This window comes from Catharus ustulatus, chromosome 5 (genome assembly GCF_009819885.2).
Source record: "Catharus ustulatus isolate bCatUst1 chromosome 5, bCatUst1.pri.v2, whole genome shotgun sequence".
Classification (NCBI taxonomy): Eukaryota; Metazoa; Chordata; class Aves; order Passeriformes; family Turdidae; genus Catharus; species Catharus ustulatus.
Window position 1 is genome coordinate 71,426,691 of NC_046225.1, and position 26,430 is coordinate 71,453,120.

The following is a 26,430-nucleotide window of genomic DNA, read 5'->3' on the forward strand; positions in this document are numbered from 1 at the left end:
TAAAGCACCCCAAATTCTTGGCGCAGCTGGAGACTCTGATCACTTTGGCATGTCTGTAAGGAAAGGGAACAGAGCCCTTTTCCTGCCCAGTGCTCCCCAGCCCAGATCAGCCATGGGTGCAGGACCCACTGGGGCATGCCCAGCAGGGTGCTGGCACCTGTCCCCAGGAAAGGGCTGGAAGGACACTCATCAGCATGTGTCACTCACTGGCTCTGAGCCTGTGCCCCACCTCAGCCCCATTCCCCAACATCAGCACACCCTCAGCTCAGTTTCTTGCCCAATTCTACCATTGCTTCCATGAGCTTTGGAAGCTTGTGTCTATTTATAGTAGTAGTGAAGAGGTAGATGACAATGAAAATACTTCAATAAAAAATAATTTTAATGGACACATTTTACACAGTAAACTATTGGCATGTTTAAGATTTCTAGATTCTCTTGCTGACTCTCTTCAAGGTGAGGTCACCCATGGTCATTGTCTGAAAAAGAAATGAAAAAGTGTTAGCTTTTTATGAATTTTAGAATTGTTGAATATCTCAAGTTGGAAGGCACACATGAGGATCACCATGGTATTTAGCTCCGAACTGTACTTAGGATCTGGTCTTGTAAATCAGAAAAGGACTGATCCCCAGTCTACCTCTTATGAACCGAATTTTTAAAGCTTTGGATTTCTTTATGAATCCTCCAAAGCAGGTAGGGATAAGGTGGCATCGCTCAGCTGGGATCAGTTTGCCTCACATTTCTTCTCTAAGAGAGCCAAATGCTGGAAAATACCTGTTCCTCTGTGTGGGTGAGAACACGCCCTCGTTACCTGAAACTTTGGTCATCTGTACCTAAACTGGTGTTTGAAAAAGTACAATAATTTCATGACTATAAGGCGTACCCTTTTGACAGAAATTTTGATCGAAACCCAGAAGTGCACCTTTTAATCTGATGCACCTTGAATATGGACAAAGTTTCGAAATTTGCCAACCCAGAACTGCGAGCCTCGAGCCGAGCTGCACCAGCCGGCGCCGCGGGCAGGCGGGAGTGCCGAGGTCCGTGGCACAGGGAGGGTGCCTGGGGCTGCATTCAAAGTCTACGCCAATCTGTGAAAAATGTTTGCAAATTGAGCACCTACCAGAACCCCGCGATCAGGCGATTCTGTTACTAATTCGTTACTTTGTTGTGTGCGGATCTTTGCTGAAAAAAATGCGCCTTATAGTCCGGTGCACCTTATATATAGATAAAGTTCAGAAATTTGCCGACACCTGGAAGTGCACCTTATAATCCAGGGTGTGTTATAGTCATGAAATTACTGTACTTTCTACGCCATACTCTACTGAACTGAAAGTGCCTCCAGTTCCAGGCTGCAGAGCCTGTGTGCAGGCACGTGCTCTGCCCCAGCTCCTCCCCGTGCCTCTGTAGCTTCCTAGGGCCAGGCCCCTGAGGCAGCTCTGTTATTCCAGCACTGCCCTTCCACACTTACATAGGTGATGGTGTCTCCATTGAGCTCTGTGACAGCTTTCATCCCTTTCACCTCTGTGATCAGTTTGTTGTTGCCCTCCATCTGCACAACAACCTGGTGGAAGACAGAAGCATTCATGTTATTGCTGGAGACCACCTGGACCCCTGCATTTTGTCCTTGCCCTGCCGTGGCAGGAGGGGACAGCAGAGCCACCTGAGCTGCACATCTCAAAAGGCTACAGACAGCAGCAGCACTCCCAGGGCAGCTGTCACTGATCAATGAAATTAATCAAATAAATAAGACAGCAAAGCCCATTTCTCTTTAGCTGCCTTGCCCAGCTAGAAGATGTGTTCATTTGCCCTTGAGTTGCTGATGTACAGAGGCTAAAACTCTAATAGCTGTTTCCCCATGGTTTATGCCAAAGGGAGTGCAGTAAATCATGACACAGCTGGTACAGCTCTCAGAGCCTCATTCACAGGGCATTTCTTTGGTGATCATCCCTCCTGCTTTCAGAAGTCCCTGCAAGTCCATCTCCTCCTGAGGCAGAGATGAGAGGCAGTATTCACCAGTGGTGTTGCCTTGAACCATTGGAAAGTGATGTCGAGGAATGGGAGCTGACCCAGGTTCAAGGGTGGTAACTCCTCTCCTTGCCAAATCATCTCACTCAGGGTACCCTGAACCAGGGGGGAAAGTCTAGCCGAGAAGCTAACAGCTACTGGGAGGGATTTATTGGTTTATGATTCATTATCTGCTTTTCCTGCACTACGTTTTAGTCAACAAAATTAAGGCAGAACTATGTTGTTTTGTTGCAACATGTCACAAAGTCAATCCTTTTCCTCCTCAAATCCTTCAGAAGTGTTAGTGTCAAAAAATTATACCAAAGCATCTTTATCCTATTTATCCAAATGGGATATTAGAACAACAGCTTCTAGCATTTTCCAAAGTGACTCTTAAAAAAGATTCAGAAATGCAAGGGTTCTTCTGCTGGAAGTGCAGTACATTAAATAATTCTTGTGGTATGGTCAGTATAGAGAGTGAATGACTGGAAAGGAAATTTAATGTCCCTGAGCCCCCACATAGCCCTGGCAGAGGAGAGGCTGCTCACTCACCTTTGCTTTCTCTCCATTCAGCAGCTGTATCTCACTTTCCTCGCCAATGGTGAACTCGTTTTTCACCACTTTGGATCCAGTAGTTATAGTAATCTTGAACTTTTTCCCATCCTGCACAATTTCTGAGATGCTCTTGAGGTCCTTGCCCTTCTGGATCTCCTCCTCAGGGAGCCCTGCCCAGGAACAAGAGACATTGAGTGAATGGTGGAGCCATCTGTGGGCAGATTGCTGCTGCTAAACAAATCAATGTAGCAGGATTTGGGGACCTACAGTTGGGAAAATTTCTGTTCCAGTGTGGAAAACCCTGACAATGGTGATGCTTCCCCAAGAGCCATATGTCCCTGAGTCTGTTGGGGAGGAAGATTAATACTGTCATCCTGAATTTTTTGTGGGAACTGGATATGTCCCATGTCTTGCTGACCTGACTGGGGGCACAAACATCACCTCCCTGTCTAAGAGCAAATCCTTTCTTCCTTCCTTCACTGACAGACAAGGAAAAATGGACTAAATCAAGACAGAACAAAGGAACAAAGTGTTTTTCAAAAGAGATTCAGGGATCCAGAGAACCAGCTCATGAAGTCTTCTGCCAAAGCCTGAAGGTGATCTGACAGGTAGAGCCCTTCTGGCACATAACTGTGCAGAAATAGAGCAAAGGCCCTGGATCCCTGCAGGACCACATTCCCTGTCACAAACACAAGTGCAAATCTATCACACACATTCATCATTTAGCATTTAAACAACACCAGCTATTTCTCTGGTGAACAGTGGGGTGTGAGGCTTTGCAGCATCACAGCACAGTGTCTGTGCAATGTCCTGCTTGCCCTCCAATTTCACAGCCTGATGGAGCAGATCTGCAGATCCCCTAAGTCACCAAGGGCCCTCTGGTTTATCACACGTGTGCAGCACTCAGCCACACTGGCCAGTGGCTGCAGAACCTGCCAGGACTGACTTCCTGTGAGCCATAAAACTTCACCCACCCTCAGCTCTAGAGAGATGCATTCTCTTCTATTTTGAGAACACATGTCCACACAAATACATTTAAAATCCCAATAATTACACGATGACAGGCAGAAATCTCAGAGATGTCTCAGTCCATATCATCAGCACATCAGCACAGTTTACTCCCAAAATTAGTGGGATCTGAGGAGACAAAGCAGCACATAGCACATGCAGGCACTTACCAAGGGCTCTCATAAAGGGCTCAAAGTTTTCCTGGGACTGGAGCTGGTATTTTCCAGAGAAGCTCATGGTGGAAATGTTCTCTGTGCTCCTAACACAAGAGAAGGTGCCTTGCTGGTAAGCAGAGCTGGGTTTTATATCATCCTTCTGCCTTAAAAGTTGACCAGAGGTAAGATCATGTAATTGGTTTATGGGCATGTTCAAACATTAACATAAAACTGGGCAATGGTCAGTGATAAATTGTTCTACATTTTACAGAACACAATTTACAATGTGGGGGCAGGGAAAATCCCATAAAATGCATTTTATGGTTGTCACAACGTGGCATTCATAAACAAGTTATTTAAAAAACATACTAATAGTGCAAAGAGGCTCATTATCAGAGGAAGGAGCCAAATCATTTAATGACTTTGCTGTCTGGGAGCACATAACTGGAGGAGGAGAATGTGGTGCCTGTGTGTCCCCTGGAGCTGGCACTGGAGGGTTTTTGCTCACTGGTGGGTGTTCAGCTCTAGCAGAATAGTGGCTGCACACTGTCAGGGACTGACTGACTCACTGACCTGTGCTGGTGAGCTTTGGTGTAACCCAGAGGGAGCAGCAGCACAAATCCATCGCTGTCCTCTAAGAAAAATACTCCACATTAATTCCTGGCCTTGCACTGGCCCACCTGAAGACTGCAGTGTGAATCAGGCTCCACCTCTGTGGTCCTGTGTGGGTAGAGAGCTGCTGCCATTAGTGATCTACCAAACTGCTTTCATCTCCTTTCCCCATAGGAGCCACAGTCACTCGTGTGACTGAGTATTCCAGCTCTTGGAGCTGCAATTCTCCCAAGTGCCACATTGGCAGAAGGGTCAGCAGCAGCCTCCAAACTGAGCCTGATTCCTCCCTCCAAAGCAGGACTCAGAGCTGGGCTCCTCTTCCAGCCCTGTCCAAGATTGCTTCATGGCATCTGAGCATCCATCCTCTGGATCTGGACTGCCAGGCTTGGCTTCTTGCCTCAATGAATTCCTCCACCCTCACAAAGTCAGCTTGCATCTTTGTCCTTGGCTGGGAAGAGGGAAAATCCATAGGGACAATTGTGCATGGAGGCACCATGGAAGGAGCCAGGCAGGTTCAGAGAGCATTGAGGGGTGGGTGGATTGACTCAGCAATTTCTCCAAAGAGCTTCTGGGTTGTTTTTTTTTTCCATTTTATCCCCTCAGCAATGTTAGGAACTGCATTGATTTTTGTGCCTGTCTCAGGTGAATAGCTCAGTGTCACATGGGGCTGTGCTGACATGTCCCTTTTCAGTGTGCTCTTCATGGAAACAGCAGTGACTGGCCTCTTTTGCTGTGTCCTGGCAGCAGCCTGAGCTGGCAGATCCCTGCTTCCTGTCAACCAAATTCTCTGGCCATGGGCCACCTGGAAACACATGTGTGCCTCCCATGTTTTCATGCCCTGGACCTCTGGCTGTTCTTCCAGGAAATTCAGGTCCCCTCTCTTTGCGTGATGGGAAAAGAAATGAGCTTGAAAAATGTGCAGATTTCCCAGACCCACAGTGCCCATGGAGATAAAGCTCCTAAGGGCTGGATGTCCCTCATTAATAGTTGAAAGGGCAATACAATTTTCCAGGTCTCTGTTGGTAACTGGGCAGAAATATTTTCATTCAGAGAAATGGATAATTTGTGAGAGAATTCAGCCCATTTGGAACTGAAGCTGTTTCCTGTAGGTATCCTCTGCTCCTCTGCTTACTGTGAATAGCTATAACATATCTGTGCTCCTGGTTTGCTGTTGTTGAATTGGGGACTATGGATCACTGTTAGAAAATATGGAAATGTGACCAATTGATTTTGGATCAATGAACAGATCTAAAACCTCTTTGTGTTCTTTTGGGCTCAATGATCTATTATTTTCTTCAGCAAAGAAATGCAGTTCATATGAAAGAAAGGAGAAACACTCAGTGAAAGAAATTTGGCCAAGGTACAGTAATTTAACGAGCATAAGACACACCGGATTTTAAGGCGCACTTCCGGGTGTCGGCAAATTTCTGAACTTCATCCATATATAAGGCCCATCGGACTATAAGGCACACTCTTTTTTTTTCCAGCGAGTATCCGCATGTAACAAAGTAACTAATTAGTAACGAAATCGTGCAATCGTGGGATTTACTGGCAGGTGCTCAATTTGCAAATATTTTTCCCAGATTAGCGTAGCCATTAAATGCAGCCCCATGTGCCATCCCCGTGCACGGACCCAGGCACTCCCGCCCGGCCCCGGCACCGACTGGCGTGGGGCGCACGGCTCTCGCAGCTGACGCGACTCTTCTCAAGGCTCCCCTGCTGTGGCCATGGCTCACGGCTTGCACTTCCATGTTGGCTTGGGGTGGCAGCGGCTTGTGGCTCAGGGCTCCCGCAGTGCAGCCGCGGCTCGTGACTTGCACTTCCAAGTTGGCAAATTTCCCCACATTGTCCATATATAAGGCGCACTGGATTATAAGGCGCACTTCCAGGGTTTCCATCAAAATTTTAGTCAAACAGATGAGCCTTATAGTTGTTAAATTACTGTAATTATTATCAAGCCAGGCCTGCTGAGGAAATGCCAGGTGAGATATAAACTTAATCTCAAAAGCAAAGTTCAGACTAGTTGTACATCTAACCAACAGAATACAGCATCTTTTAAAATATGATATCATTGTAACTTTCCAGGGCCAAGAAAATGTGTCTGATTTGCCATGACAATTATTAATTTGATTAAACTAACTTCATACCCTAAAACCTGAATCTGGTTTGTTAAAAGAGAAAAGGCATGCATCATTTTCAAAAATTACTGAGGAAGCTACATCTTGAAGGAAGGCAGTAGATATTTCTGTCTTTCAGTTGCTTTGAAAATAAAGCAGAGGGTCTTAGAAGTTTGTCAGAAAAAAAAGACTGAAGTATCTTATTTCTGCTTTTTGCACCTGAATTAGAGATAGGGGCATGCAGAACTTCTTAGGCAAGAATATCACCAGTGGATCAGCCTTGGTTTTGGCAAAATTTTAATCCACACCTCCTGTGTCTCCCTGGGCACTCATCCTGGGTCTCCAAGACGCACGGTGCTCAATCCAAACCTCCCAATTTGTGGTTGGTGCCTCACGTTATAACATCTCCATAATCAAGAAGTTTGGCTCTGTCACCTCTGTAGCTTCAGTGGAGCAGATGTATCTTTTTATGACATCTCTTCAACCCTTCCCTGGGATTCCTGAGCTCAACTCTCACTTTCAATCAATGTCTAGGAAACACCCTCCTACCTGCACTCCTTCTTGTTGAGCTGGACATTATGTCCAGATTTTGATGTTTAAGACTAATACAGAAAAAAGGCTGTTCCAGTTCCAACTGAAACTCTTTAAATTCTGAACTACAAAAACAACTTCACAGCCAAAGCAGTGTATGGGGAGAGGCACTTTCCTGTAGCCCAGGGGAGGGTCCCTGGCAGCATTGTGGAGGTCTAGGAATGTCTCCATGCATGTCTCCTCTATCACCTTGCTTCTCTTATCTATCTCACCAGTGACTCCCCAGACTTCAGCTGGGGATCTCTCATTTCCTTCGCCCCTAATTCACTTCATGCGACCTGTTAGCTTTATAGCATTCTCTACTATTATCCTCCAAAAATTATAGGACACCAGATGAAATCCTTTATTCATGTCTTAGTCCCCATATAGCAGAGCTATAACCTTTATTGGTGCAATTCTATATCTTCAGAAAAATTAATATCTATTCCCTAAATCCAACTTGACTGTTTCCGTATGTGTAGCAAAGGATGAGACACAGTGCCTCCATTTCTGTTTCCCTTCACATTTTAAGAAGAAAATAGTGGATCTACGGCACATTTTTATGCTCCTAAACAAAGGGTTGAATAAATGTACAGACAGGTGTAAAAATAGAATAGTGTATCCTAGAATCCCTTCTGATCCTCTGCTAGAATGCAGCACTAGGAATGACTGCAGATGATGAATCCTGGGGTGTAAGGGATGCAACTGTGGAACTGAGCAACCCTCTTCTCCTGTGGGAATCCAGGACATTCCCCAGGCTTCCTTGGATGGCTCGAGACTCGGGCAGGGGGCTCAGAAGCTTTGGCATAATGCCCAGGACCCCTGTGGTTTCGATTTCTGCCCTTGGGAAAAACTGCCATCCTTGCATGAGGAGTTGCAAGCCACAAAACAGAAGTAGAGCATAAGTTAGATTGTTATAAGGTAGAAAAGTAAGTTTTTAAAATAGATTTCTAGATTAAAGTGATGTATTTGTTCTCTGCCCATATGTCTCAAAATCCAACTGATTTCCTGCAGACTTTCAGCGGCAGCCAGGAGAGGAAAAGGTTTATTCATGAATCCCCTATCTGCTTCTCAGCACAAAAACAAGAAAAACAAAACAACAACAAAAAAAAAGGTCTTTTTCTCTTAAGACATTTCTCAGTGATTTTGCTGATATGTCAACAGATCTGTGTTGACTAAAGCCCAACATCTGCTTTTTAGGCACTGTTTAGCCAAGCCCTTCCATTTATCTGTGAGGTGCCTCTGCTGCCCCGTGTGAAAATCCATATTGGTTCAGTTCTTGGCATGAGGATCAATATGGAAAACCTTTCCTGGGCAGAGAGGGGTCCTGGCACCACCCTTGGAAAAGGCAGATAAGAGGGAAGAGTTTCCTTTCCTGTGTGCAGCACAAAACCCCATCTCCATTGGACCTGAAGTGCCAAGCAGGAGCACGGGAGATGAGTTTGGTTCTCCCTCTGTCTACACTGTGAACAACCAATTGATTTCCTGCCAGGAGAGAAAACCTGTGTTTCACCCTGGAAGAAGTGTTTAATTCCAGTTCAACCCGATTTATCAGGTGCAGCTTGGGGTGAAACACACACAGTGGAAACCTGGGGGCAGTTGCGACCCTCCTGCTGGTGGGGAGGAGATGGGGATGGGGTGGCCAGAGCCTCTGGGGCCAGATCCTACTGCAGAGGTGTGAGGATGAAGACAGCAGCTGGTAGCCCATGCTGGTTTCTTTGCCAAGGCAGCTTTCCAAACAGGATCATTGGTGCTTCCTTGACTCCACCTAAAGCACCCCGAATTCTTGGCACAGCTGGAGACTCTGATCACTTTGGCCATGTCAGTAAGGAAAGGGAACAGAGCCCTTTTCCTGCCCAGTGCTCCCCAGCCCAGATCAGCCATGGGTGCAGGACCCACTGGGGCATGCCCAGCAGGGTGCTGGCACCTGTCCCCAGGAAAGGGCTGGAAGGACACTCATCAGCATGTGTCACTCACTGGCTCTGAGCCTGTGTCTTGCCTCAGCTCCATTCCCCAACATCAGCACACCCTCAGCTCAGTTTGTTGCCCAGTTTCTACCATTGCTTCCATGAGCTTTGGAGGTTTGTGTCTATTTACAATAGCAGTGAAGAGGTTGATGACAATGAAAAGCCTTCAATAAAAAATAATTTTAATAGACACATTTTACACAGTAAACTATTGGCATGTTCAAGATTTCTAGATTCTCTTGCTGACTCTCTTCATGGTGAGGTCACCCATGGTCATTGTCTGAAAAAGAAATGAAGAAGTGTTAGCTTTTTTTGAATTCGTAGAATTGTTGAATATGTCATGTTGGAAGGCACACATGAGGATCACCATGGTATTTAGCACCAGACTGTACTTAGGATCCGGTCTTGTAAATCAGAACAGGACTGATCCCCAGTCTGCCTCTTATGAACTGAACTTTCAAAGCTTTGCATCTCTTCATGAATCCCCCAAAGCATGTAGGGATAAGGTGGCATCGCTCAGCTGGGATCAGTTTGCCTCACCTTTCTTCTCTAAGAGAGTGAAGCTCTGGCACATACCTGTTCCTCTGTGTGGGTGAGAACACGACCTCACTACCTGAAACTTTGATTATCGGTGCCTAGACTGGTGTTTAAAAAAGTACATTAATTTCACGACTACTACTACACACTCTTTTGACTGAAATTTTGATCGAAACCCAGAAGTGCGCCTTACAATCTGTTGCAACTTGCATATGGCCAAAGTTTCGAAATTTGCCAACCCAGAAGTGCGAGCTGTGAGCCGAGCTGCGTGACGCAGCGGGCAGGGGGGCTGAGCTGCAAGACATGGCGCGAGCTAAGCCTTGAGACGAGCCGCTCCCGCCCCGACAGATGAAGCAGCCGGCGCCGCGGGCAGGCGGGAGTGCCGAGGTCCGCGGCACAGGGAGGGCACCGGGGGCTGCATTTAAAGGCTACGCAAATCTGTGAAAAATGTTTGCAAATTGTGCACCTGTCAGAACCCCGTGATTGTGCAATTCCGTTACTAATTTGTTACTTTGTTTTGTGTGGATCCTCACTGAAAAAAAGGGTGAGCCATACAGTCCGGTGCGCCTTATATATGGGCAAAGTTCATAAATTTGCCGACACCTGGAAGTGCAGCTACAATACAGGGTGCTTTATAGTCGTGAAATTACTGTACTTTCTGGATGATAATCTACTGAACTGAAAGTGCCTCCAGTTCCAGGTTGCAGAGCCTGTGTGCAGGCACGTGCTCTGCCCCAGCTCCTCCCCTGCCTCTGTAGCTTCCTAGGGCCAGGCCCCTGAGGCAGCTCTGTTATTCCAGCATTGCCCTTCCACACTTACGTGGGTGATGGTGTCTCCATTGAGCTCTGTGACAGATTTCATCCCTTTTACCTCTGTGACCAGTTTGTTGTTGCCCTCCATCTGCACAACAACCTGGTGGAAGACAGAAGCATTCGTGTTATTGCTGGAGACCACCTGGACCTCTGCATTTTGTCCTTGCCCTGCCGTGGCAGGAGGGGACAGCAGAGCCACCTGAGCTGCACATCTCCAAAGGTTACAGACAGCAGCAGCACCCCCAGGGCAGCTGTCACTGATCAATGAACTTAATCAAATAAATAAGACAGCAAAGCCCATTTCTCTTTAGCTGCCTTACCCAGCTAGAAGATGTGTTCATTTGCTCTTGAGTTGCTGATGTACAGAGGCTAAAACTCTAATAGCTGTTTCCCCATGGTTTATGCCAAAGGGAGTGCAGTGATCCTGTAAATCATGACACAGCTGGTACAGCTCTCAGAGCCTCATTCACAGGGCATTTCTTTGGTGATCATCCCTCCTGCTTTCAGAAGTCCCTGCAAGTCCATCTCCTCCTGAGGCAGAGATGAGAGGCAGTATTCACCAGTGGTGTTGCCTTGAACCATTGGAAACTGATGTCGAGGAATGGGAGCTGACCCAGGTTCAAGGGTGGTAACTCCTCTCCTTGCCAAATCATCTCACTCAGGGTACCCTGAAGCAGTGGGGAAAAGTCTAGCCGAGAAGCTAACAGCTACTGGGAGGGATTTATTGGTTTATGATTCATTATCTGATTTTCCTGCACTACCTTTGAGTCAACAAAATTAAGGCAGAGCTATGTTTTTCTGTTGCAACATGACACAAAGTCAATCCTTTTCCTCCTCAAATCGTTCAGAAGTTTTCCTGTCCAAAAATTATACCAAAGCATCTTTATCCTATTTATCCAAATGGGATATTAGAACAACAGCTTCTAGTGTTTTCCAAAGTGACCATTAAAATAGATTCTGAAATTTAAGGCGTCTTCTGCTGGAAGTGCGGTACATTAATTAATTCCTGTGGTATGGTCAGTCCCTTTGCTCATATACAGAGGGAATGGCTGGAAAGGAAATTTAATGTCCCTGAGCCCCCACAGCCCTGGCAGAGGAGAGACTGCTCACTCACCTTTGCTTTCTCTCCATTCAACAGCTGTATCTCACTTTCCTCCCCAATGGTGAACTCATTTTTCACCACTTTGGAGCCAGTAGTTATAGTAAACTTGAACTTTTTCCCATCCTGCACAATTTCTGAGACACTCTTGAGGTCCTTGCCCTTCTGGATCTCCTCCTCAGGGAGCCCTGCCCAGGAACAAGAGACATTGTGTGAACGGTGGAGCCATCTGTGGGCAGATTGCTACTGCTAAACAAATCCATGTAGCAGGATTTGGGGACCTACAGTTGGGAGAATTTCTGTTCCAGAACAACCTTACAATGATGATACTTCCCCAAGAGCCATATGTCCCTGAGTCTGCTGGGGAGGAAGATTAATACTGTCATCCTGAATTTTTTGTGGGAACTGGATATGTCCCATGTCTCGCTGACCTGACTGGGGGCACAAACATCACCTCCCTGTCTAAGAGCAATTCCTGTTTTCCTTCCTTCACTGACAGGCAAGGAAAAACAGGCTAAATCAAGACAGAACAAAGGAACAAAGTGTTTTTCAAAAGAGATTCAGGGTTCCCCAGAACCAACTAATGAAGTTTTTTGCCAAAGCCTGAAGGTGATCTGACAGGTAGAGCCCTTCTGGCACATAACTGTGCAGAAATAGAGCAAAGCCCCTGGATCCCTGCAGGACCACATTCCCTGTCACAAACACAAGTGCAAATGTATCAGGCACATTCATCATTTAGCATTTAAACAACACCAGCTATTTCTCTGGTGAACGGTGGGGTGTGAGGCTTTGCAGCATCTCAGCACAGTGTCTGTGCAATGTCCTGCTTGCCCTCCAATTTCACAGCCTGATGGAGCAGATCTGCAGTTCCCCTAAGCCACCAAGGTCCTTCTGGTTTATCACATGTGAGCAGCACTCAGCCACACTGGCCAGTGGCTGCAGAACCTGCCAGGACTGACTTCCTGCGAGCCATAAAACTTCACCCACCCTCAGCTTCAGAGGCAGATGCATTCTCTTCTATTTTGAGAACACATGTCTGCACAAATACATTTAGAATCCCAATAATTACATGGTGACAGACAGAAATAGGAAATCTCAGAGATGTCTCAATCTACATCATGAGCACATCAGCACAGTTGGCTCCCAAAAATTAGTGGGATCTGAGGAGACAAAGCAGCACATAGCACATGCAGGCACTTACCAAGGGCTCTCATAAAGGGCTCAAAGTTTTCCTGGGACTGGAGCTGGTACTTTCCAGAGAAGCTCATTGTGGAAATGGTCTCTGTGCTCCTAACACAAGAGAAGGCGCCTTACTGGGAAGCAGAGCTGGGTTTTATATCATCCTTCTGCCTTAAAAGTTGACCAGAGGTAAGATGATGTAATTGGTTTATGGGCATGTTCAAACATTAACATAAAACTGGGCAATGGTCAGTGATAAATTGTTCTACATTTTGCAGAACACAATTTACAACGTGGGGGCAGGGAAAACCCCATAAAATGCATTTTATGGATGTCACAACGTGGCATTCATAAACAAGTTATTTAAAGAATAATACTTATAGTGCAAAGAGGCTCATTATCAGAGGAAGGAACCAAATCATTTAATGAGTTTGTTGACTGGAAGCACATAACTGCAGGAGGAGAATGTGGTGACTGTGTGTCCCCTGGAGCTGGAACTGGGGGGTTTCTGCTCACTGGTGGGTGTTCAGCACTAGCAGAAATAGTGGCTGCACACTGGCAGGGACTGACTGACTCACAGACCTGTGCTGGTGAGCTTTGTTGTAATCCAGATGGAGCAGCAGCACGAACACATCACTCTCCTCTAAGAAAAATACTCCAAATTAATTCCTGGCCTTGCACTGGCCCACCTGAAGACTGCAGTGTGAATCAGGCTCCACCTCTGTGGTCCTGTGTGGATAGAGAGCTGCTGCCATTAGTGATCTACCAAACTGCTTTCATCTCCCTTCCCCATAGTCACTCGTGTGACTGAGCATTCCAGCTCTTGGAGCTGCAATTCTCCCAAGTGCCACATTGGCTGAAGGATCAGCAGCAGCTCCAAACTGAGCCTGATTCCTCCCTCCAAAGCAGGACTCAGAGCTGGGCTCCTCTTCCAGCCCTGTCCCAGATTGCTCATGGCATCTGAGCATCCATCCTCTGGATCTGGACTGCCAGGCTTGGCTTCTTGCCTCAATGAATTCCTCCTCCCTCACAACGTCAGCTTGCATCTCTGTCCTTGGCTGGGAAGGGGGAAAATTCATGGGGACATCGTCCATGGAGGCACCATGGAGGGAGCCAGGCAGGTTCAGAGAGCATTCATTGATGGGTGGATTGACTCAGCAATTTCTCCAGAGAGCTTCTAGTTTGGTTTTTTTTTCCATTTTATGCCCTCAGCAATGTTAGGAACTGCATTGATTTTTGTACCTGCCTCAGGTGAATAGCCCAGTGTCACATGGGGCTGTGCTGACATGTCCCTTTTCAGTGTGCTCTTCACGGGAACAGCAGTGACTGGCCTCTTTTGCTGTGTCCTGGCAGCAGCCTGAGCTGGCAGATCCCTGCCTCCTGTCAGCCAAATTCTCTGGCCATGGGCCACCTGGAAGCACATGTGTGCCTCCCATGTTTTCATGCCCTGGACCTCTGGCTGTTCCTCCAGGCAATTCAGGTCCCCTCTCTTTGGGTGATGGGAAACGAAATTAGGCTTGAAAAATGTGCAGAGTTCCCAGGCCCACAGTGCCCATGGAGATAAAGCTCCTAAGGGCTGGATGTCCCTCATTAATTGTTGAAAGGGGAATATAATTGTCCAGGACTCTCTTGGTAACTGGGCAGAAATATTTTCATTCACAGAAATGGATAATTTGTGAGACAATTCAGCCCATTTGGAACTGAAGCTGTTTCCTGTAGGTATCCTCTGCTCCTCTGCTTACTGTGAATAACTATAACATATCTGTGCTCCTGATTTGCTGTTGTTGAAGTGGGGGACTATGGGTCTCTGTTAGAAAATATGGAAATGTGACCAACTGATTTTTGATCAATGAACTGAACTTAAACCTCTTTGTGTTCTTTTGGGCTCAACACTCTATAATTTTCTTTAGCAAAGAAATGCAGTGCATATGGCAGAAAGGAGAAACACTTACTGAATGAAATTTGGCCAAGGTACTGTAATTTCACGAGCGCAAGGCACACCGGATTATAAGGCGCACTTCCAGGTGTCGGCAAATTTCCAAACTTTGCCCCTATATAAGGCTCACTGGAGTAGAAGGCGCACTTTTTTTGCAGCGGTGATCCTCATGCAACAAAATAACAAATTAGTAACAGAATCGCTTGATCACGGAGTTTACTGGCAGGTACTCAATTTGCAAATATTTTTCACAAATTGGGGTAGACTTTAAATGTAGCCCCAGGCACCATCCCCGTGCATGGACCCCGGCACTCCCGCCCGTCCCCAGCGACGGCTGGCGTGTGGCACACAGCTCTCACAACTGGCACGGATCGGATCGGGGCTCCCGTGGTGATGCCGTGGCTCGCGGCTCACTCTTCCAAGTTGGCAAATTTCCCCACTTTGTCCATATATAAGGCGCACTGGATTATAAGGCGCACTTCCAGGATTTCCATCAAAATTTTAGTCAAACAGATGAGCCTTATAGTTGTTAAATTACTGTAATTATTATCAAACCAGGCCTACTGAGCAAATGCAGGTGAGATAAACTTAATCTCAAAAGCAAAGTTCAGACTAGTTGTACATCTAACCAACAAAATACAGCATCTTTTAAAATATGATATCATTGTAACTTGCCAGGGCCAAGAAAATGTGCCTGATTTGCCATGACAATTGATAATTTGATTAAAGTAAATCCATACACTAAAACCTGAATCTGGTTTGTATAAAGAGAAAAGACATGCATAATTTTCAAAAATTGCTGAGGAAGCTACATCTTGAGGGAAGCCAGCAGGTACTTCTGTCTTTAAGTTGCTTTGAAAATAAAGCAGAGGGTCTTAGAAGTTTGTCAGAAAAAAAAGACTGAATTATCTTATTTCTGCTTTTTGCACCTGAATTGGAGATAGGGGCATGCAGAACTTCTTAGGCAAGAATATCACCAGTGGATCAGCCTTGGTTTTGGCAAAATTTTAATCCACACCTCCTGTGTATCCCTGGGCGCTCATCCTGGGTCGCCAAGACGCGCGGTGCTCAATCCAAACCTCCCAATTTGTGGTTGGTGCCTCACGTTATAACATCTCCATAATCAAGAACTTTGGCTCTGTCACCTCTGTAGCTTCAGTGGGGCAGATGTATCTTTTCATGACATCTCCTCAACCCTTCCCTGAGATTCCTGAGCTCAACTCTCACTTTCACTCAGTGTCTGGCAAGCACCTCCTACCTGCACTCCTTGTTGTTGAGCTGGACATTATGCCCAGATTTTGATGTTTAAGGCTAATACAGAAAAAAGGCTGTTCCAATTCCAACTGAAACTCCTAAATTCTGACCTACAAAAACAACTTCACAGCCAAAGCAGTGTGTGGGGAGAGGCACTTTCCTGTAGCCCAGGGGAGGGTCCCTGGCAGCATTGTGGAGGTCTAGGAATGTCTCCATGCATGTCTCCTCTATCACCTTGCTCCTCTTATCTATCCCACCAGTGACTCCCCAGACTTCAGCAGGGGATCTATAATTTCCTTAGCCCCTAATTCACTTCATGTGACCTGTTAGCTTTATAGAATTCTCTGCTATTACACTCCAAAAATTATAGGACACCAGATGAAATCCATTATTGGTGTCTTAGTCCCCATATAGCAGAGCTATAACCTTTATTGGTGCAATTCTATATCTTCAGAAAAATTAATATCTACTTCCTAAATCCAACTTGGCTGTTTCCATATGTGTAGCAAAGGATGAGACACAGTGCCTCCATTTCTGTTTCCCTTCACATTTTAGGAAGAAAATAGTGGATATATGGCACATCTTTGTGCTCCTGAACAAAGGGTTGAAGAAATGTAGAGACAGGTGTAAAAATAGAATAGTGTATCCTAGAATCCCTTCTGATCCTCTGCTAGAATGCAGCACCAGGAATGCCTGCAGATGATGAATCCTGGGGTGTAAAGGGTGGAACTGTGGGACTGAGCAACCCTATTCTCCTGTGGGAATCCAGGACATTCCCCTGATTTCCTTGGATGGCTCGAGACCCGGGCAGGGGGCTCAGAAGCTTTGGCATAATGCCCAGGACTCCCCTGGTCCCCAGGAAAGGGCTGGAAGGATACTCATCAGCATGTGTCACCCACTGGCTCTGAGCCTATGCTCTGCCTCAGCTCCATTCCCCAACATCAGCACACCCTCAGCTCAGTTTGTTACCCAGTTCTACCATTGCTTCCATGAGTTTTGGAGGCTTGTGTCTATTTGCAATAGCAGTGATGAAGTTGATGACAATGAAAAGGTTTCAATAAAAATTTTATTTTAATACACACATTTTACACAGTAAACTATTGGCATATTCAAGATTTCTAGATTCTCTTGCTGACTCTCTTCAAGCTGAGGTCACCCATGGTCATTGTCTGAAAAAGAAATGAAGAAGTGTTAGCTTTTTATGAATTTGTAGAATTGTTGAATATCTCAAGTTGGAAGGCACACATGAGGATCACCATGGTATTTAGCTCCAAACTGTACTTAGGATCTGGTCTTGTAAATCAGAACAGGACTGATCCCCAGTCTATCTCTTATGAACTGAACTTTTAAAGCTTCGCATCTCTTCATGAATCCCCCAAAGCAGGTAGGGATAAGGTGGCATCGCTCAGCTGGGATCAGTTTGCCTCACCTTTCTTCTCTAAGAGAGCGAAGCTCTGGCACATACCTGTTCCTCTGTGTGAGTGAGAACACGCCCTCACTACCTGAAACTTTGATCATCTGTACCTAAAACGAGGTCTGAAAAACTACTTTCTGGATGATAATGTACTGAACTGAAAGTGCCTCCTGTTCCAGGCTGCAGAGCCTGTGTGCAGGCACGTGCTCTGCCCCAGCTCCTCCCCGTTCCTCTGTAGCTTCCTAGGGCCAGGCCCCTGGGGCAGCTCTGTTATTCCAGCACTGCCCTTCCACACTTACGTGAGTGATGATGTCTCCATTGAGCTCTGTGACAGATTTCATCCCTTTCGTCTCTCCAATCAGTTTGTTGTTGCCCTCCATCTGCACAACAACCTGGTAGAAGACAGAAGCATTCGTGTTATTGCTGGAGACCACCTGGACCCCTGCATTTTGTCCTTGCCCTGCTGTGGCAGGAGGGGACAGCAGAGCCACCTGAGCTGCACATCTCAAAAGGCTACAGACAGCAGCAGCACCCCCAGGGCAGCTGTCACTGATCAATGAAATTAATCAAATAAATAAGACAGCAAAGCCCATTTCCCTTTAGCTGCCTTGCCCAGCTAGAAGATGTGTTCATTTGCCCTTGAGTTGCTGATGTACAGAGGCTAAAACTCTAATAGCTGTTTCCTCATGGTTTATGCCAAAGGGAGTGCAGTGATCCTGACACAGCGGGTACAGCTCTCAGAGCCTCATTCACAGGGCATTTCTTTGGTGATCATCCCTCCTGCTTTCAGAAGTCCCTGCAAGTCCATCTCCTCCTGAGGCAGAGATGAGAGGCAGTATCACCAGTGGTGTTGACTTGAACCATTGGAAACTGATGTCGAGGAATGGGAGCTGACCCAGGTTCAAGGGTGGTAACTCCTCTCCTTGCCAAATCATCTCAACCAGTGTACCCTGAAGCAGCGGGAAAGTCTAACAGAGAAGCTAACAGCTACAGTGACTTAAAAGGAGAGATTTATTGGTTTATGATTCATTATCTGATTTTCCTGCACTATGATTTAGTCAACAAAATTAAGGCAGAGCTATGTTTTTCTGTTGCAACATGTCACAAAGTCAATCCTTTTCCTCCACAAATCCTTCAGAAGTGTTAGTGTCAAAAAATTATACCAAAGCATCTTTATCCTATTTATCCAAATGGGATATTAAAACAACAGCTTCTAGCATTTTCCAAAGTGACCATTAAAATGGATTCTGAAATTTAAGGCGTCTTCTGCTGGAAGTGCAGTACATTAATTAATTCCTGGGGTATGGTCAGTCCCTTTGCTCATATACAGAGGGAACGGCTGGAAAGGAAATTTAATGTCCCTGAGCCCCCACAGCCCTGGCAGAGGAGAAGTTGCTCACTCACCTTTGCTTTCTGTCCATTCATCAGCTCCATCTCACTCTCCTCCCCAATGGTGAACTCGTTTTTCAACACTTTGGAGCCAGCAGTTACAGTAATCTTGAACTTTTTCCCATCCTGCACAATTTCTGTGATGCTCTTGATGTCCTTGCCCTTCTGGATCTCCTCCTCAGGGAGCCCTGCCCAGGAACAAGAGACATTGAGTGAACGGTGGAGCCATCTGTGGGCAGATTGCTACTGCTAAACAAATCAATGTAGCAGGATTTGGGGACCTACAGTTGGGAAAATTTCTGTTCCAGTGTGGAAAACCCTTACAATGATGATACTTCCCCAAGAGCCATATGTCCCTGAGTCTGCTGGGGAGGAAGATTAATACTGTCATCCTGAATTTTTGTGGGATATGTCCCATGTCTTGCTGACCTGACTGGGGGCACAAACATCACCTCCCTCTCTAAGAGCAATTCCTGTTTTCCTTCCTTCACTGGCAGGCAAGGAAAAACGGGCTAAATCAAGACAGAACAAAGGAACAAAGTGTTTTTCAAAAGATATTCAGGGTTCCACAGAACCAGCTCATGAAGTCTTCTGCCAAAGCCTGAAGGTGATCTGACAGGTAGAGCCCTTCTGGCACATAACTGTGCAGAAATAGAGCAAAGCCCCTGGATCCCTGCAGGACCACATTCCCTGTCACAAACACAAGTGCAAATCTATCAGACACATTCATCATTTAGCATTTAAACAACACCAGCTATTTGTCTGGTGAACGGTGGGGTGTGAGGCTTTGCAGCATCACAGCACAGTGTCTGTGCAATGTCCTGCTTGCCCTCCAATTTCACAGCCTGATGGAGCAGATCTGCAGTTCCCCTAAGTCACCAAGGTCCTTCTGGTTTATCACATGTGAGCAGCACTCAGCCACACTGGCCAGTGGCTGCAGAACCTGCCAGGACTGACTTCCTGCGAGCCATAAAACTTCACCCACCCTCAGCTCCAGAGAGATGCATTCTCTTCTATTTTGAGAACACATCTCCACACAAATACATTTAAAATCCCAATAATTACAAGATGACAAACAGAAATAGGAAATCTCCGAGATGTGTCAGTCCATATCATCAGCACATCAGCACAGTTTACTCCCAAAAATTAGTGGGATCTGAGGAGACAAAGCAGCACATAGCTCATGCAGGCACTTACCAAGGGCTCTCATAAAGGGCTCAAAGTTTTCCTGGGACTGGAGCTGGTATTTTCCAGAGAAGCTCATTGTGGAAATGCTCTCTGTGCTCCTAACACAAGAGAAGGTGCCTTGCAGGTAAGCAGAGCTGGGTTTTATATCATCCTTCTGCCTTAAAAGTTGGCCAGAGGTAAGATGATGTAATTGGTTTATGGGCATGTTCAAACATTAACATAAAACTGGGCAATGGTCAGTGATAAATTGTTCTACATTTTGCAGAACACAATTTACAACGTGGGGGCAGGGAAAACCCCATAAAATACATTTTATGAATGTCACAATGTGGCATCCATAAACAAGTTATTAAAAAAAAATAATATTGCAAAGAGGCTCATTATCAGAGGAAGGAGCCAAATCATTTAATGAGTTTACTGTCTGGGAGCACATAACTGAAGGAGGAGAATGTGGTGGCTGTGTGTCCCCTGGAGCTGGCACTGGGGGTTTCTGCTCACTGGTGGGTGTTCAGCACTAGCAGAATAGTGGCTGCACACTGGCAGGGATTGACTGACTCACAGACCTGAACTGGTGAGCATTGGTGTAACCCAGATGGAGCAGCAGCACAAACACATCACAGTCTTCTACGAAAAATACTCCAAATCAATTCCTGGCCTTGCACTGGCCCACCTGAAGACTGCAGTGTGAATCAGACTCCACCTCTGTGGTCCTGTGTGGGTAGAGAGCTGCTGCCTTTAGTGATCTACCAAACTGCTTTCATCTCCCTTCCCCACAGTCACTCGTGTGACTGAGCATTCCAGCTCTTGGAGCTGCAATTCTCCCAAGTGCCCCATCAGCAGAAGGGTCAGCAGCAGCCTCCAAGCTGAGCCTGATTCCTCCCTCCAAAGCAGGACTCAGAGCTGGGCTCCTCTTCCAGCCTGTCCCAGATTGCTCATGGCATCTGAGCATCCATCCTCTGGATCTGGGCTCCCAGGCTTGGCTTCTTGCCTCAATGAATTCCTCCTCCCTCACAAAGTCAGCTTGCATCTCTGTCCTTGGCTGGGAAGGGGGAAAATCCATAGAGACATTGTCCATGGAGGCACCATGGAGGGAGCCAGGCAGGTTCAGAGTGCGTTGATGGATGGGTGGATTGACTCAGCAATTTCTCCGAACAGCTTCAGGTTTTTTTTTCCATTTTATCCCCTCAGCAATGTTAGGAACTGCATTGATTTTTGTGCCTGCCTCAGGCGAATAGCCCAGTGTCACATGGGGCTGTGCTGACATGTTCCTTTTCAGTGTGCTCTTCATGGGAACAGCAGTGACTGGCCTCTTTTGCTGTGTCCTGGCAGCAGCCTGAGCTGGCAGATCCCTACCTCCTCTCAGCCAAATTCTCTGGCCATGGGCCACCTGGAAGCACATGTGTGTCTCCCATGTTTTCATGCCCTGGACCTCTGACTGTTCCTCCAGGCAAATCAGGTCCCCTCTCTTTGGGTGATGGAAAGAGAAACAAGGCTTGAAAAATCTGCAGATTTCCCAGGCCCACAGTGCCCATGGAGATAAAGCTCCTAAGGGCTGGATGTCCCTCATTAATAGTTGAAAGGGGACTATAATAGTCCAGGACTCTCTTGCTAACAACTGGGCAGAAACTTTTCGTCACAGAAATGGACAACTCGTGAGAGAATACACCCCATTTGGAACTGAAGCTGTTTCTTGTAGGTATCCTCTGCTCCTCTGCTTACTGTGAATAGCTATAACATATCTGTGCTCCTGGTTTGCTGTTGTTGAAGTGGGGACTATGGGTCTCTGTTAGAAAATATGGAAATGTGACCAACTGATTTTTGATCAGTGAACCGAACTAAAACCTCTTTGTGCTCTTTCGGACTCTCTGGTCTATTATTTTCTTTAGCAAAGAAACGCAGTTCATATGAAAGAAAGGAGAAACACTCACTGAATGAAATTTGGCCAAGGTAATGATTATCAAGCCAGGCCTGCTGAGCAAATGGCAGGTGAGATAAACTTAATCTGAATAGCAAAGTTCAGACTAGTTGTACATCTCCCCAACAGAATATGGCATCTTTTACTATATGATGTTATTTTAACTTTCCAGGGCCAAGAAAATGTGCCTGATTTGCCATGACAATTGATAATTTGATTAAAGTAAATCCATATGCTCCTTCTTGTTGAGCTGGACATTATGTCCAGGTTTTGATGTTTAAGGCTCCTATAGAAAAAAAATCTCTGCCTCTTCCAGTTCCAACCGAAACTCTTAAGTTCTGAACTACAAAAATAACTTCACAGCCAAAGCAGTGTATGGGGAGAGGCACTTTCCTGTAGCCCAGGGGAGGGTCCCTGGCAGCCTTGTGGAGGTCTGGGAATGTTTTCATGCATGTCTCCTCTATCACCTTGCTTCTCTTATCTATCCCATCAGTGACTCCCAGACTTCAGTGAGCCTAGCACTTCAGTGCTTTGGGCAGCCAGGGCTGGGCTCTACATTAGGATTTTCTTGGCCCAAATGTGGAAGGCTACAGGCCAGGACCTTTGATGATTCAGTCCTGGATTTTTCTAGTGCAATTGCAATTGAACACCCCAAAACCCCTAGCTATTTTTTTTAAATGCTTGGTCTTAAGCTTGCCAGTCACAGATCCCCAGGTGGGCTCCCTTCTGTCTCAACCTATAGTATTGTTGGGTAATTGTATTTCTGCTGCCCTTGAACCTGGGAACTTGGGCTGCTGCCAGGTATTCACATCTCTGGTATGATTATTTGGAACCTTGAGGAACAAAGGTTTCCTCATCAGGCCACATAGCTGCATTGCTTCAAAAGGTTGGATGCAATGGAGAAGATGCTGCTGCTGCTGTGAGCTCTCCATCCCTTTTGCTTTTCTTTGTGCTGTGTTACCACGACAGCACTGAGATTAAACACAGTACCTCTCCCAGATTTTTCTCTTTTTAAAATGGCTTTGGCAGTCTGCTGAGATTCCTACCTCCAAGTTGTAACTTCCAAGCTGCAGACCTGCAAGCGCCATTTCCTATAGGTATAGATTAGATATGTCATTATCAGAGCCCTGATAAGAATGCCAAAATCAGTAACTTGTGCAGAGAGCTGCTGCTTGATAAAGCTTTCCATCGATCCTGATATTCAGAGAAGGGCAGCCCTCAGCCCTTGTCATCTTATTGCAAAGGGAGCAAAGGGTTCATATTGCTTCTTCAAGGTCGAGGCAGCCCTATCACTAATAGCACAAGAGCCTTAGCCCTGCTTATCAATGATCACCTGGGTACCAGAACTTGCAGAAGAGCTGGACTTTGCTGCTGGGGATTTTGCTTTAGAGTAGGAATAAAGCTGCTGGCTCAGCCACCATTCTCTTGTCTCCAAGGTCTGTGGTGTAGCACTGTGGCCTCTCTCCAGGCATGAGGACCCTCTGTTTACGCCCTCAGAGGATGCATATTGTCCTTGCATCTTGGCCTTTGGTGGGATGAGGCTGCCATCCCACAGCCCAGCTTGTGGAGTCAGGGTAAAGGACTGAAAATGGTGCTCATTGCTTATGGAACTAGTTTGTGCCAGGGCAAGGAAAGAAAATGTTGGGAAAGGAATGGAGCCATTAGCAGTCAATTTTCTTGAGTGAGGAAGGTATGGAAGAGGCCCCCAAAGCAGAGCCAGTGAAGATTTAACCAGTGATGCATCTGACCCCACCACACATCTGCAGTGCAAATGTCTCCCTCTGACCCAGGCACATGAAGAGTCCCTGAGACACAGCGAGGTAAGGAAAACTTCATCTGAGCAAGTGCAGGAGACTGGTGTGTTGGCATGGAAAGGGCAGCAGCCTCCAAGTGCCCACAGGTGGTCAGATGAACTCCAGTCCTGGAGGGACACCTGACTGTCACTGTGGGCCAGTACTCCCCTGTCCAGCTGTACTCCCCTTCATCCTGATTTATCAAGCACAGTGGCTCACTCAGCACTCCTCACAGAGGGATGCAGGTGATGAGACAAGGGGGGCATCTCAGACCCAGACAAGCATGGGGAGGGAGCCTGTTCCTATCTCTCCCTGAGGCAAATAATAACCACAATCTATACATAAAATGAAGGAATGTTCAAGCAATAACCCCCAAGACTTTCCCTAGCAGACAGTGTTCTTTGGCTGGGGAAAGCCAAGAGTGATGCACCAGCCAGAAGGTCAGTGCTGAGGCAGCACACACCTGCAAGAAGGGCAGAGAACTGCTTGGAGTCTGGCAACAAATGAGTTTACACCAGGTTCAGGGCCACAGAGGTGCTCCATGGGGAAACAACAGTGGTGCCAGCAAGACCAGAGCTGTGGACAAAGTCCAGGATTGCCACTGTCTATGTCCCACTTGGTCCTGTCATGTTTTTATTGTCAAAGTGCCTCCCTGAGCACAGGTATCCCCATTCTGCACATTATGGAGCCCGACTTTCCCAAAGTCACCTGGAGAAGCTGATAAAGCATCTTCCTTGTCCCGTCCCTAACTGGGAGTCATAGAGCCCATATGCTATGGAATTGCAGATTTTGATAAAAAATGTGACTATGGGGTATAATGTAAACTTCAGCATAGAAGAGCCAGATTGCAAAACCTTCTCCAGGTAACAGCTTCTCCAGTATCCCACCAGGGATGCCAGGACTGCACAATTCCTTCAGCTCCCTTTCTGCTCTGCCTTTATGAGTGGGTCCTGCACTCCTGTGGCTCACAAGAACTAAACCACAACACAGATGTCCTTGACATGGTTGTGAAACATCTTGCTCTGAGGAAAGAGCTTGGCACCCAGACTTGGGGAAAGGGCTGACATGCTGGCAGCTCCTTGCCCTGCAAAATCACCAGAGGTGGAAAAGTCTGTATGTGGACATTTTCAGATGAGAGGAGGTTATCCATGTGGAAGTTCTGCCTCGTATCAGCTGAGATAATGGCAATTTAGATCAGATTTAGAAAGTAGGGGAAAGAGCCACCCTTGCCGTAACAAAGCACAAAGATGCAGCTGTGTACAGTTTAATTTATTTACAGTCATACATTTGTGTCTTATATCCTTATATCTACTTGACATAAGGTTCAAATAAATAATTCTGGGTGCATATTTGCCAGTGCAGCTGCAGACATTCTGCAAACTTCCTTAGCCCCCTTGCTGGTGTAGATTCTGAGCCTGACTAAGGTGTGGGTCTGCCCCTGAGAGGGCAGAACTGGAATACTTTGATTTCTGGTCAGAACCTTGCAGTTTTTACCTGGAATCTCCCTGTTTTCTCTGTGAATGTTGACACTTCCGTACATGAGAGGGCAGGGGACACATAACTTCAACAGCACCCAGTGATAAGCTCCTATAATTTTTCTCAGCCAATGTAACACACTTCCGACCGGATGGTACTCTGTACAGGGTAGTAAATGGCATTGCAAAATCCCAAATATCCTGGTCACTGCCTTTCTGAAGCTGCCTGGTGTTGTCTGGGTCACTTATATCTCTGAAAGCTTTTGTTTGTGTGCAGTTTTTAGACCCCAGACAGCTTGTGGTCAGAGACAAGATTGGGAGATGTGGGGACATTTTTGTCTGCAGCGCATTTTTGTGCTGCTCAGGGTTATGTGATGCTTTTTTATTGAACTTGGTGCTTTTGGGACCTGGATGAGAGCTGGGATCCTTTCTGTATGCCCTTTCCTGTGTGTCTCACTGGAGGCTGGATAGATCTTGCTGGAAAGAAGGCAATAAAATCCCACGATGGGATTCTCTGGGGAGAATGATGAACATGGAAAACCTCCTTCTCCCCCTGATGAGTTCTTGCATCAGCTTTGTATCCAACCCTCCTGCCGCAGGACCACCCGTGCTTCCTTTTCCTCAGCTCCAAAACTTTGGAGAGGTGTTTCCCGGCTTTTGTAGGGTGGAGGGACCTGTGGGAGGGTGGGAAAGGCTGGATGGAATCAGGGAAAGGGATGAGCATCTCCAGGATGCCTGGACACAAGGCACTGCCGCCATCTAGTGACCTGGGATTCGCCGGTGGCTCCGGCAGAGCCGCTGGTACCCGGCGCTCCTGGGGATGCTCTGCCGGGCAAATGGACCGGGCACCCCGACCCAACGCGCTGCTTGTGCTTGGGACATGTAGGGAGAGGATGGAAAAGCTGCTCAGCAAACACTAAGCTGAGAGTTTTGCTGTGCTTTGAGTACTGCTGCGCTCAGGGCTGAGACCTGATATTTTAGGGGGATTTGTGCAGGAAAAAAGTTGAATTTTTGCTGCTATACATGTCTTTCTTCTTCCTCAGTCCTCATCACACTTTGGGATGCCTTTGGAAAGTGGGGAGTCTGAGGGAATTCCCCTGGAGGGAAGAAAAATGATGCATTTAAAAAAAAAAAAAAAAAAAAAAAAAAAAAGGTTTGTTTGCAAATACAGCAAGTGATTTGAGTCCAGAGATCACGAACTACCATGAACTCCTCCGGAATGATCAAGGTCCAAAGTAGAATTGTAAATCCCAGCAGGAATATGGAGTAACACCAGGTTAATTAGAGGCTATTACATTTTCCAGCTCTACATCTATTGCTGCAGTGGATGAGTTCTGACAGGCAGCATGGACACACTCCTCCCCTCCTTATCTCAAAAATTCAGAATAATATTAAAGAATCATAGAACAAATTATGGGATCATAGAATGGTTTGGGTTGGAAGGGACCTTAAAG

At 46.4% G+C, this 26,430-nt stretch overlaps 3 protein-coding genes across 3 annotated transcripts; all 3 read right to left on the reverse strand.

Annotated features, from left to right (window-relative positions):
• Window positions 1-425: 425 nt before the first annotated feature.
• Window positions 426-3,843, reverse strand: LOC116996855 (fatty acid-binding protein, liver-like). Its single transcript, XM_033060877.1, has 4 exons — window positions 3,735-3,843; window positions 2,554-2,726; window positions 1,466-1,558; window positions 426-476 (listed from the first exon to the last, which is right to left on the reverse strand). Exons 1-4 carry the CDS (start codon window positions 3,799-3,801, stop codon window positions 426-428), a joined length of 384 nt encoding a protein of 127 aa, XP_032916768.1. The 5' UTR covers window positions 3,802-3,843.
• Window positions 3,844-9,184: 5,341 nt separating this feature from the next.
• On the reverse strand, window positions 9,185-12,715 carry LOC116997010 (fatty acid-binding protein, liver-like). The gene is made up of 4 exons (XM_033061194.1): window positions 12,635-12,715; window positions 11,449-11,621; window positions 10,342-10,434; window positions 9,185-9,265 (listed from the first exon to the last, which is right to left on the reverse strand). The coding sequence occupies exons 1-4, from the start codon at window positions 12,699-12,701 to the stop codon at window positions 9,215-9,217; spliced, it is 384 nt and encodes a 127-aa protein (XP_032917085.1). The 5' UTR covers window positions 12,702-12,715; the 3' UTR covers window positions 9,185-9,214.
• Window positions 12,716-16,902: 4,187 nt separating this feature from the next.
• LOC116996881 (fatty acid-binding protein, liver-like) lies at window positions 16,903-19,939 on the reverse strand. The gene is made up of 4 exons (XM_033060907.1): window positions 19,803-19,939; window positions 18,621-18,793; window positions 17,516-17,608; window positions 16,903-16,971 (listed from the first exon to the last, which is right to left on the reverse strand). Exons 1-4 carry the CDS (start codon window positions 19,867-19,869, stop codon window positions 16,921-16,923), a joined length of 384 nt encoding a protein of 127 aa, XP_032916798.1. The 5' UTR covers window positions 19,870-19,939; the 3' UTR covers window positions 16,903-16,920.
• Window positions 19,940-26,430: the final 6,491 nt, after the last annotated feature.